General features: G+C 39.9%; 1 protein-coding gene across 4 annotated transcripts in view; it reads right to left on the bottom strand.

The window, feature by feature from the left end:
• The window catches only part of znf462 (zinc finger protein 462), a 52853-nt gene that overhangs the window by 26786 nt on the left and 13214 nt on the right, over positions 1–12853 (bottom strand). For 3 of the 4 annotated variants that reach the window (XM_030435188.1, XM_030435191.1, XM_030435190.1), the window contains exon 2: positions 68–327. In XM_030435188.1, coding sequence (XP_030291048.1) covers positions 68–287 — 220 coding nt within the window. In that variant the 5' untranslated portion in view covers positions 288–327. Of the gene's footprint in view, positions 1–67; positions 328–1518; positions 6288–12853 lie in introns of those variants that run through there. The other variant, XM_030435189.1, reaches the window with a different exon arrangement.

The following is a 12853-nucleotide window of genomic DNA, read 5'->3' as shown; positions in this document are numbered from 1 at the left end:
AAAAATAAGTGTTTCCTAATCCTCAACAAATTAACTGTAACATCTGAATTAATGTGGTTGGGCCTACTCGTTCCAGCTTTAGAAGGCGTGTAATCCTTGTCATCCCTGTCATCCTTATCCTGGCAGTCCTCCTCTTCCTCTTCATCTTCATCCTCGTCTTTCAGAGAGTCAGACTCATCCGCATCTGCAGGCTGCAGGAAAGCAGTGTGCACTTCCTGAATGTGGGTCTTCAACTCGTCATATGACTCGGCACGGAAGTCACAGCCATCACACTGCAATACCTCCATCACTAAAAAGAGGGAGCACTCCCTGGAAAATCAGGGAAACCTACAGAGAAATGAGAGAGAAAGAAAAGTCATGAGGACTCATTTTTCCAAAGAATACATGTCATGTTAAGGACTAATTTCTTGTCAGGATTCAGATTCAGTGTAGTGAAAATAACACAAAAGCTTTGTGATGATCAAGCATGATTAACAATGGCAATTCCTGCTGTGAACAGAGAATCTTCAAGTGCAGGAAAGTCGACACACATTTCCAACAAGTAAGACAATGGCCGGCAAAAGATGTAATGCTTTTAAATGTTAATGGGGATTTGCTCAAGTGTTACGGAGCCACGTCAAGTTACATTTGCAAAGAATATGTACTGTTTGTATCTTTATATATTATTACTGCCAGAATTAAAGGAGACCTATTGTGCTTTTTCTTTTTTTCTTTTCCTCAGTATGTTACACATGTTCTTGTGCATTTAAATGGTCTTGAAATTTAAAAGGTCTGAAGTCTGCACCAATAAGAGCTCCTCTCTCATACGGAAAACACTGCTACTGAAACGTTTGGTCAGTAGTCCTGCCTTTAATTCCATGACATCTTGACATCACACTACAGTCACACATTTGCATAATTTTTGCCTAAATTCATGGAAAAGTGATTTCAGTGCTGCTAAATTGGACTGTATGAGAAAACGGATGTGTTTTTTTTTTTTATCAAAGCATGTAAACCTAATGCTGTAAGAACCCAAACTAAATAATGAACCTGAAAATATAATTTTCTATAATTTTCAAATGATCAATTTTGAATTGTATTATACGTGAAAGTGTTGAGATGAGATGAGATACACAAGCATGAGACTAAACATGTGACTCAAATATGTCACTAAAATACAAAGAAACCACAAAAATTAAGCAAACATTAAAATACTCTTATTTTCAAAAAATTAAATACAGAAGACACATTTGTTCATTTATTCACGGAAACAAATCTGTATTATCTCATGATAAAAAACCACATGAATAACAAGTCACAAAGTCATGGAAAAATTAGAATATTTTCAATCACCAAAGCGCCTGAAGCTGATAGAGCTCTGATACAAAGCCTGACGAAAACACAACAAAGCGGAGAATTCAGCAGATGCTGATGTTACTCCGAATACTAAGAAGGTCCCATTTTTTAGCATAGCATCATTCCAAGAACAATGGAGGGACTGAGGAGGGATTATGGGCTGATTTGTCCCATTTTTATTACCTTGGGATAAGCAACAGCTGGAGAGCAGCTCCACAGCTCAGTATTTAGAGCAGACTATTCCATCAGATTGTATCAAGTGCTCTGAAATAAGATTGAATGAATCAGATGAGAGATGAAGGCTTTATGTCTTTGTGCTGCTTTGCAGTTTGGACTTGGCCAGAAAAATGGATGTTGATGATGGGGCCATCATTTCACAGCTCTTTCATCATGGCTGTCTAATCAACTGACGTTTTGTCTCAGAGACCGGATAATAACACAGGGCACAGTTTACAACCTTGACTCTTAAATCAAAACCCAATCAATAGGAGCTTTTCACGCTTTCTTTTGAACACAAGAAGAGGTAAATCAAACAAAAGGAACAGAAAGTTTCTCATTTTTTTGTGAGCCGTTCTTCTCTGAGGAAAGAAAAATCAAACAAATTGTATTGAAGATGCAGTATCGAAGGTGAATCACATTACTGTTGTATGACTACCAGAGGTGTCACGATCCTCCAGATCCATCACTCAGCTGAAGGTCATGATTTGATTAAATTCTCCACTTAAACATTTTTCAGCACCGCCGGCTTTGTTAGACATCAAGTTTTGATTTGTAAAGATCAACAGATCATTAGTTTTACTCCCAAGTTTAATTCATATTTTAAAAATCTTCTTTAAAAAAATAGGCTTCAAGGAAACAAGTGTGATACAACTGCCATACTTTTGTGGTTTTTGGCTGCAACTAACACTAACTTTGATTAATCTAACATTTTCTTAATTAATAGATTAGTTATTTGGTCTATAAAATGGCAGAAATGGCACAAAATGTTGATCAGTGTCTCCCAAAGCCTGAGATTACTTCCTCCAATATCTTGTTTGGTCCACAACTCAAAGATATGCAGTTTAGTATTACAGACTGCAATTGAGAGGCAGAAATCAGAGAATTTTGACTTTTCTTCTTAAAAACAGATTAACAGATTTTAAAAATAGTGATTAATGGCAATTAATTGAATAGCTGACAATTTATCGATTAATCATTGCACCTCTAGGTGAGTGAAAGAGAAAAAAAATTTTCTGGGGGAATCGCTGATCCTGCTTTTGATTTTGATAATACAAATGGTAACACCTGACGACTATTAATCATACAGGGCTCCAGACAACTTATTACACTGGTTGCATTGGTGAGTCGAATTTTTTCATTAAGGTCCCCCAAGCATACAGTCTGGGTGCACCCAATAATAGGAAATTCAGAAACACAATTTAAATCACATTCCAGGCAACAAGACAAACTTGAATAAATCAACCTAGAATATTATCAATTAATGACCCATAGCATTAATTCATATAAAAGGTAACAATCTAATCTAAAGAAACTATGTTTATATGGCTATGGCTAACATTTGTGCCAAAGCAGCTGTCTGTACATCCAGTTGGTATTTGCTAAATTTCAGGGGCACTGATACGACCAATGAAAATATTTAGTTGCACCCTGAAGCCCTGGGTAAGTATTTGTCAGGTTGAAAAGGCTCACAGAGATTTAAATGGTCAGGTATACAATCATCAAATTAAATATGAACAAACTGTACAACATATTGTAACTTAGTTTGAAGAATGTCAACAAATATATGCTTATCCGGAACTGAATCAGCACCTCTCTGACCCAGTTTGTACAAGAACCACACATGTGGGTTAACAAAGCTGATATTTATATATATAACAAGGCTCCCATTCATATCCACAGTGCTCATATCCACGGCCCATTCACAAAGACACAACTGACAGAGGATCTGTAATGGTTTGGCTGCTTTGTAGGATTCACTCAGAGTCGTTTGATTGATCTCCATAGATCAATAAAGGCCAATAAGCCTTATAACAGGAGACGATTTTACAGACTGTGGCACAAACGCCGGTGCGTCATGATGTTTCAATACTTAAGGATGATTACATCCTCAAACCACCAGGCAAGATTAAGAGCAGTTCTAAGAACACTGTGGACTTCTTTCGGGTCAGAACATATCTGAACCTACACACAGCTGCACCTTCTACGACAGCATTTCAATATAGACCTTCTGAAAAGACAACACTAAAATAACAATGAGGTTTACACAGGGAGAGTTGGGCACACATGAGGGTGTGTACACCAACGCACACACACGTCAGTTCTGTTTGTAACCGTTAAAAGCGACCATAACAGAAGTCTTTTGTGGTTTTGTGTACTTAGATGTTTTCTGACATATTTGTTGGCCTTTGAAGTACAGCTTCACGATATTAAGCAATTGGCATCGTGGCAAGAGAGAGAAAAGAGGGTGATGGTGTGATTCATGTAAGGACAGAATGAGGGCATTGGACACATTATGGTCCAATGAAGGACGAAATCTCTGGTTCCGCTGCAGAGACTTCAAACACTTCTTAAAAACGGTTCATCGTGAGTCCAAGAATGTCATAGAAGACTGTGGCGGAGACTAACCGATCCACTTTTTCTGATACCCTAATTTGGATATCTACGTAACACCATACAAGTTCCTGTCTTGCTTTTCTCTTGTGTCGAGACTAAAATATCTCCAAACTAAGGACGTGTTGAGTTAGCCAACTGCTCCAAGCTCATTCAGTTGAAGACTATCTCATGTTGGGTTACTTTCTTTCACCGAATTCCGGGAGACAAAAGAATTTGGGGCTACTAAATATCTTCATAGAATTGTTTAATTGCTGTAGGATCTTGGTTATGGCCTTAGAATTGCATCATTACATATTTATAATTCACAACAACATCGGACTGAAGAACCTGGATCGGCAAGTGGAACAGTTTTTCCAATGAGTAAAGTACTGGCACCCTGGCCCAATTTATGAATCTGTTCGGTCCCAATTCTAGTGTACAGCTAAATGATTGCAGTACTCTTTAATATCTCCAGTTCTGGCTGGATTGTAGGAAGGCTCAAGAGAGGAGAAATCAGGATATTTCATTATAACTGCGCCCACACAGATCAGAGTATATTGGTTTTTTTAAACAGGAAAAGGCTTATTACTCAAGTGTACCAACTTTCAAAACAGACTCTGAATACAGCGTGTTAACTTCAGCATGTAATATTTGCAAAGTAGCCTCAAATATGGGCTGTTGACATCAATCGAATGAATTCAAGTTTCAGCTATTTCTTTCACTCGATTTAAAATGTACCAGTGTACAACAAAACATTTCACAGTTCCAGTTATTATTTTTTCACGAGAAACAAATCAATGAAAGAAATTATGTACTACCGGGAAAAAAACAAAACAGGACTCGGGTATTGTGTTACAAAGTCAGCTTTGATTTTGACAGATATATTACAGCAATATAGCTTCAGTGCCGCCATCAGATTCACTCCACTGATCGTTTTTAAGTGAGATGGAGCCAGAGACGGTCGGGAATCCCGCCCTGCTTCTTACAGCCGACTGGCCGTCCAGTGGAGAGCTCCATGTGAGCCGGCCAAGCTGCCAGTATGTCCCTGAGCAACCAGGGGATCCATTGTTGTTCAGGGTCAGGTTACAGCCTCACCAAGGGGCCCCACCCTGCTCTCTTGGCTGTTCACTGCTGTTTTGAACAAAGTTGCCTCCTAATGCCAGGTTCCTTGACATGGATATCAAGAGAATCCTTTTGGAGAGAAGGGGAGAGGAATGCCCGGGGAGGAAAGGAAGAAAAAAAAAAAAGCCTCCTACTCAACCACCATCTGCCTTAGAGTTGGCTGTGTCTTTTCAGCCAGTCAGTCCCTGCGCCACACCAAGTTAATGGGTGAGATTGTGTAACTGCTTTCATCTCGTCAGCTGGGGCTCTAACAGGCAGCGACTGAGCTGCTCAGATCCTCCTCTGAGCCGAGCTTCAAGGGCAGCCATTTTAGGAGCAGACTATGTGCGCTTAGGTGTTTCAGCCAGCACACAACATGGACCCGCAGATCTGATCCTCTTCCTCAAAGGCAGGCAGCCCTGACACTGGAGAGCTGCTGACAGAAATCTATCTGCCAGATGTACAGAGCTGTACCCAAGCCCTCTGCCCACACAGCTCAGCAGAAAACATCTCACGCTCTTGCTAGAGCTGACTTTGCCTCGTCCTATCATTTCTCAGGGACACTATCTCTCACACATCGGGAGATTTTCAGAGAAGCGCTCCAATCCCGGGTTCCAAAGAAAGACGGAGTAGGTCAGCGCGAGCGGCATGCACCAACACTTTCCTGGAGAAGCTGCCAGCTACGTTCCACAAGGGGGGTCTAAAAATGTGAGGCATGTCTGAACTTCTTTATCTCAGAGCTCTGCAAACCCTCAGCCCCGAGGAGAAGACGAGGAAAAAGGGCAGAGAGAAGCAGGAGGGGAGAGCGGCGAAGGGCCCTGGAGGGGAAGGGTGGGAGGGAGAAGGGAGGCAGCGAGGGAGCATGACAGAGCCACCTGGAAGACCTTCAGTGGGAAGCAACAGAGGACAAAGCCATCAGACTGGGCTCCCCAGATTCCAAAGTCTACTGACATTTGTTAATCACCAACCGGTCTCTCTGCATCGGCGAGCTCTGCCAGCAGTCACACCCTCTACTCAAACTGGCTGACAGCAGCTGCTCTGTCTGAAAGAGGGCCTTTGAATAAGCCAGCATTAAGCTGATTAGGAGTACAGAGGTTTTGTCCTTAACTGTTGGTTAGTGCTACCATCTCATGCCGTCAGGAAGAGGAAAACCCACCAGTGCGTTGTTATATTGTTACATGTTGAGCATCCTGGCTGCAGTTAATTCATCATGATGTGCATCTTGTCAACCTGCAGCCCCTCAATAATTAATGACCCATTGATTGAAAACGACAGCCAGCTTTTTGAAAAGGGGGGGGGGGGGGAACAAAACAAAACAGTGGCAATAACAGCAGGTAACCACAGCCATGGAGATTGATTTTTCTTTCTTTTTTTTTTTTTGCGAAATGAGATGACAACATCAGAGATAAATCAATACATTTTCAGTCAAGAAAGTTATTAAAAAACAAAGAGAGAGAAGGAGCAAGGGTAATCATATAATCCCTCAAATTCTGATCTCTTCAGTCCACAGACGAGAGCAGACAGACAGCAACAGAAAGATCTCATTGTGTCTGCAGATGAGCAGAACACGTTGCGTCACACCAGCGCCGTGAGTTTTGGCCTCTTGCACAAACAGGAGACAGAGAGCTGGAGATCAAGATGGCTACTCCCATCCTCTGATGTCATCAGTCCCCGAGAACTCAACACACCAGATCTGATAGCGTGTGCGTACACAAATAACACGAGGCACGATACAGCGCAACACAATACGAGACACCACAAACTGCTGCTCGACAGGGCTGTGCAGACGCAGGTGTTCGGATGTCAGCCTGCCCTCAATGGACACATTTGAGGCAAAATCAAATCAAGTATCACAAATAAACATGATTTTACTGTAAAGCAGCATACTCCAGTTGTAATTATTTAGCTCACATGACGATCACGTTCATTGAGAATGAATAGCTCAGAAAGTCAAGCAAAGCCTTCTCTGTTGGACAGGAACATGTAGAGCTGCCACAATCAGTCGATTAAGTCCTAAATTTCCTCCATCTATTTTGCTAATCTGTTAATTGTTTAAGTGTAATTTTGTAAGGAAAAATGTCAAATGTATAAATGTGAATTATACTTCTTTTTCATAGTAAACATAATATATTTTGGCTGTAGACAAAACAAGACATTGGAGGACGTCATCTTGGTTCATCCGATCGACTTTCCACCATTTTCTGACTTCATACAGACCAAACAACTCTAACCATCAAAATGCAATCAACAGTTCAATCCACAGTACAAAATAATCGATAGTTGAAGGCCTGTAAACATGTATTAGACTTTGTTAGAAGGCAATATCCAAACAGCAAGACTTCAGTGTCTGACATGTGACATAAGAGACAGGAAGTCTGCCGCACTCGACTATGGCACAAAGCAAACAGGTTCTCAACCGGCAGCTTCTACATGCTGGCTCACTGCCTCTCTGTGTAAATAACTGACATTCAGATTCTGTGCTTATGTCATCAATGCTTCCTCCCTTTTGTCTTTCCCTCACAGTACTAATATGCACCTTCTTTGCACTATTGGGCACGTTGTTCCACTTTTAAAGCACTTTCTGCCATGAAATGTGCCAATTTGTGACAGGATGCTGCAGTGAGGCTACAAAAGATCCGGTCAAGAGGAGCGATCCTGAGAATGAGCAGTTAAATGCATAACTGTGATGATAACAGGTATTACTACTGATGATGGTGCTGCATTTGTGTAGAAATTGATGGAACTGAAAAATGAATTTTAAGAGGTATATTGGTATAAAGAAAGGCTTTTGCTCTGAAGCAGCTGCAAGCATGTCGTGTACCAGCCCAGTCACCAGAATAAAATGTTTCTCAAACCACTGATACATTACCATAATGCCATATTGTTTGTGACCTGACTTTCATACTGGGAGGCAGAGGGGATGGTGGTGGAGTTGAGGCAGAGGGCTACCAAACCAGTGACTGCAGTTCAAAACTGTGTTTCAACATTTGTAAGTTTGAAACCACTGGATACTTTTTAGGGGAGACATCTCTAGCCATGTTTACGGCGACAAAAAAGGGTGTTACTGAGGAGACCTTGCGATATCTCAAGCCACGTTTGTAGCTCTCAAGGTAGGCTAACCCTAACCTTAACCCTAGCCTTGTAAGCCAAAACATTTTTTCTTACCCTGACCAAGTGTTTCGAGTACCAGACCATAAGCACAGCTTTGCGTCAACACAAAATTGAAAACTGAAGCAAAATAAATGTCAAGTTGCAATATAAAGACATGTAAAGTTTCAACATGTTGTCCCCTCCGAAGACATTTTGGTTTGACACCACAAGATGAATATAAGCCAAGAGATCAGTATGTCAACATCCATTTCCAGGTATTTACACATAGATCTGTTAACAGGTATGTTTTATTAGATTGATTATTCAAACAATAGATAGTGCTGAATGTCTACTCTCAGATTCAGCTTTGGGTTATACCTTTGCAGGCAGCATTTATTGTTAAAAAGGTGTAACCAACATGAAGACCAGAGAGCTGTTTATCGGAGAAAAGCGATTTTGAAGCTGAGAGAAGATGGAAAATCAATCAGAGGTATTGGCCATAGCCAGTACAACCATTTGGAATGTCCCGAAGAAGGAAGAAACCACTGGTGTACTCAGCAACAGATGTCGAATTGGTGGACGAAGGAAAACATCAGCAATTGATGACAAAACATTGTGAGAGCTGTAAATAAAAAACCCTAAAACAACTGTCAGTGACATCACCAGCAACCTCCAGAGGACACGAGTGAAGGTATAACAATCCACCGTACGCAGAGGACTTTGGGAAGGCCAGATTGGAATTTGCCAAAAAGTACACAGATGAGGCTCATAAGTTCTGGGACAAAGTTTTATGGACTGAAAGATTAACCTTTACCAAAGTGATGGAAAGGCTAATGTGTCGAGAAAGAAAGGATCTGCTCATGATCCCAAAACACACAAGCTCATCTGGTAATATCATGGGCTTGGGCTTGCATGGCTTCTTCTGGGACGGGCTCATTGGGCTTCATTGATGATGTAACACATGATAGCTGCAGCAAAATGAACTCTGAAGTCTACAGAAGCATTTTGTCTGCCAATTTAAAGGGAGATTGAACCAAACTGATCCTTCATCATACAGCAAGACAACAACCCAAAACACACTGCCAAAACAGGCAAAGAGTTCATCAGTTGTTCCGTTGCAAATGATGCTATCTTCTAAGTTGTGCAACAGATCTAGATGTATATACCTGGAAATGAAAGCTGACGATGCTGTTATCTTGTCTCATATTCGTCTTTTGATGTCAAACCCAAATGCTTTTAGTGTGCTGCCAAAATAAAGAAATTCGCTGTTTCAATAGTTTTGGAGGGGACTGAATCCATGAGTTTGCCAGTTAAGCTTCTGTCCATCAACTTATCTATGAACTGACCTGTTGTTTCTGCTCCACACTGAAGCATACAGTACAATTTCATCTACAACTTTTCCACTTTCTATTTTTAGCTCATTGATAGTCTACTTATCAATGTTTTCAATACCTTTCTATTTTCATTCTAGTTTTGGGAAAGAGAGACATGTTTTGACTGCATATCACCACACAATCTCTATTAGGCAAAGCAAGTTCTACAATAGATGTGGGTCACCACCAAATTCTTTTCTTGATAGATATCAGTCAGTTCAGTTCCTAATAACAAATTGTCAATGTGTTTTATTTTCATTAGATCACCTACTGGAACACTATCGTCCCATGCTGTGCGCAAGCCTGCACACCCACCCTTGTTATCACACTTTTTGGTTTAAGTTTAGTAAACATTTAACGGTGCAACCTGCTTTTCCTGAATGTGCTGAATCTGCCTACATATCTGTGAATCCAGTCAGTGTTCCTTTACGCAAAGTAAACATGTTTTTCATCATAATTCTATTATTACATATGGGATCCCATTTTTTATTGGGGAGTTAAATGTTCTAATAGTCCATACTATGTTACATTCTTGTTTTTATTTCTAATAGCTTTAATGAAAATGTTTCCAACAACACCTGTCTTTATGGCACTACGAGCTCTGTGTAGCCTCTCAGTTGTTTTGTTTTTTTATCCGAAGGCTCAAATCATCGTCCTGAAATCCAACATCTGCTGATGCAAGTATGGGCCAAGTCAAGCAGCAGCAAGACATATTTATTTTGGCACCAAACCTTTAATCATTCCCTTTACCAACTTCAAAACTGAGGGACTTTGAAACCAGAAAAACCTAAGGAAAGGCTTTGGTTTCAAAGTCAAAGTTTTTTCTTTGCTCATTCTACACCTGGTGACTGCATCATCGGGTGTCAGGTTTAGAATGACGATCGGAGCGCAGTTACATGAGAATTAAGCTTGTATTTGCAATTTGCAACAGTTCAAATGTTAGAATATTACAGCCTTTTGTCGTCCAACTGAAGTCATTTGGGATGAACACTTGTTAAGTCATTTTTCAAGCATTAAAAAGCCAAACATTCTTTAGTTTCAGATTACTAATTGTGAGGATTTTCTGCTTTTCTCTGTCCAATGTGATGGTTAACTGAATATTTTTGGGTTTCAGACTGCTAGTTGTCCAAAACAAGCGATTTGAGGACATCAAATCTGGCTCTGGAAGTCTGTGATGGACATTGTTCATAATATTATAACAGTTTATAATATCCATGGTGAATTTACAGTAATTAAACTTAAGTTATTGTCAACAAACAACGCTTTTTAAACCATTTATTAAACAAAAGTGTTACTAAACAATTAACCAAAATAATAATTACCAGATTAATCAATGACAAAGACAACTATTAGTTGCAGCTTTCGACCAGACGACTGTTTTTTTTGTGTGTTCTCTGCCTGAAGATTTCCACACTAAAGAATTTCATATTCAGAAGTATATATAAGTGCTGCACATTTTTTCATGTGCAGCACTTATCACAGAAAATATTTCTGTCTTTTTTAGAGCTTCTTCAAAACCACTTTCCGCCACAAGTTTTCCACTCAGACTGTAAAAGATACCTAAATGATGTACAAGGTGCATTTCAATGTAAACCACGCAAACTCTTTACACCCTGAGACATCCAACATGCTGAAGAGAGCGCCAGATCTGCCCAGAGGAGGCTATACGTGAGTGTTTTTTAACTGTATAAGACAACTCCCAACACTTTCATACTCTGCAGCTAACACCACCATCCAGGCCGCTCTGAGTTGCAAATAGAGGCACCACAGACAGTGACGAGAGGGTGAGGACAACTGAGTCACTCCTTCCACATCTGTGGGAAATCTTAACACACCATTTCTGTTTGAGCTGAAGCAAACTTACTCAACCTTAGCGTCCTTTTTAACCGCAAAAAGGTTTGATCTGTGACGACTGTACATTCAGTATCGTCACAGCTCTGTCAGTGATATTTAATGAATCCATCCAACTACATTTAAAGCATAAAATCATGATTGATAATTTGTTCTTTTAATAAATTGTTAAAAAATTTATAATTTCCCAGAGCCAGAGGTGGCATCTTAAAATTCTTGGGCTTATCAGATCAATTAAACAAAACTCAAGAGAAACAGTTAATTATCATATATTACAAAGACAAGCAGCCAATCCTTAATTCAAATAACTAACAGAAAGTTTAAACATGAAAGAAGAAATAACACATTCTTCTCCTAACAAATGAAAAGTGGAATTAATTGGCTCACTTGGTTCTTAACACCCAGGGTTTTTCACATTTTGGTCCAGTGTGACTAATTACTCATGGTGGCTAATGTTAGCTAATATTAGCAAACTTTAAACAGAACTGTTTAATTGAATTACTAAGTCAGTTCACTGGCTTTATGATTTTATAGTTATAATCTTGTGAAAATAAGGTGAAAGGGGGTTGGTCAAAGTTATGTTAGCCCTGTCTTTACAGAGCATTATACCTAGTTTCAGCTAATTCTTTAGCTTTGCAGCAACTTTACTGTTTTGGTCCACTCTCATAGATCTTGTGGCATTGTTTTGGTCACAGCAGGCAATTGTTTTCAGTGATAAAGCTCTAAAAACCTACTGTACACTACCTGTTCCACACCATACAGCTGACTGACACATTAAGCAGCTAGCTAGCAATGGCACACACAGCAGCTAAAGAGCTGGATATTTCCCTCTGGATGTCAATGTCATGCTAGCCTCAACTTTACAGAGCATCATACCAAATTTCAGCTAATTCTTTACCTTTTCTGCAACTTTACTCTTTTGGTTCACTTTTACCAGTCTTGTAGCGTTGCTTTGGTCACAATAAGCAGTTGTCTCAGCAATAACGCTCTAAAAACCCACTGTACACCACCTGTTCGACACCAAACAGTCGACTGATACAGTTAGCAACTAGCTAGTGAACAAAATGGCGCATATAGCAGCTAAAGAGCTGGATATTTCCCTCTGGAGTTGGTAGCAACCAAAAACAGAGCTTAAAGAGAGATTAGCTAGATCAAGTGGCCAGAAATACAACTCCAAATAAATTCTTATGTGTAAATAAGCATCTATATGCTAATAGACTCGCTGTATCAACTGGAAATTAGAAGATGTTGTGCTCATGACTAAAAGAAATTAGGTACTGAAGGTTTGAATTAGAATTATAATGAATAAAATAGCATGACATTGTTATCAGTTTTATGGGGTCAGACAAATTCAAGTCATAAACCTTCGGCACATTCCTGCTGTATTATTTACGGTGAACAGACACAGGGCTGCTGCAGGCTCTGAAACCACAGCCAAAGGGTAACCAGGAAGCATAATTAACGTTTGGACGGTTAGACTGCCGGCTAACATGCAACCATATGTGCATGTA

This window comes from Sparus aurata, chromosome 12 (assembly GCF_900880675.1).
Source record: "Sparus aurata chromosome 12, fSpaAur1.1, whole genome shotgun sequence".
NCBI classification, from domain to species: domain Eukaryota; kingdom Metazoa; phylum Chordata; class Actinopteri; order Spariformes; family Sparidae; genus Sparus; species Sparus aurata.
The sequence above is the reverse complement of the archived record's forward strand: the minus strand, read 5'-3'. Positions and strand labels throughout refer to the sequence as shown.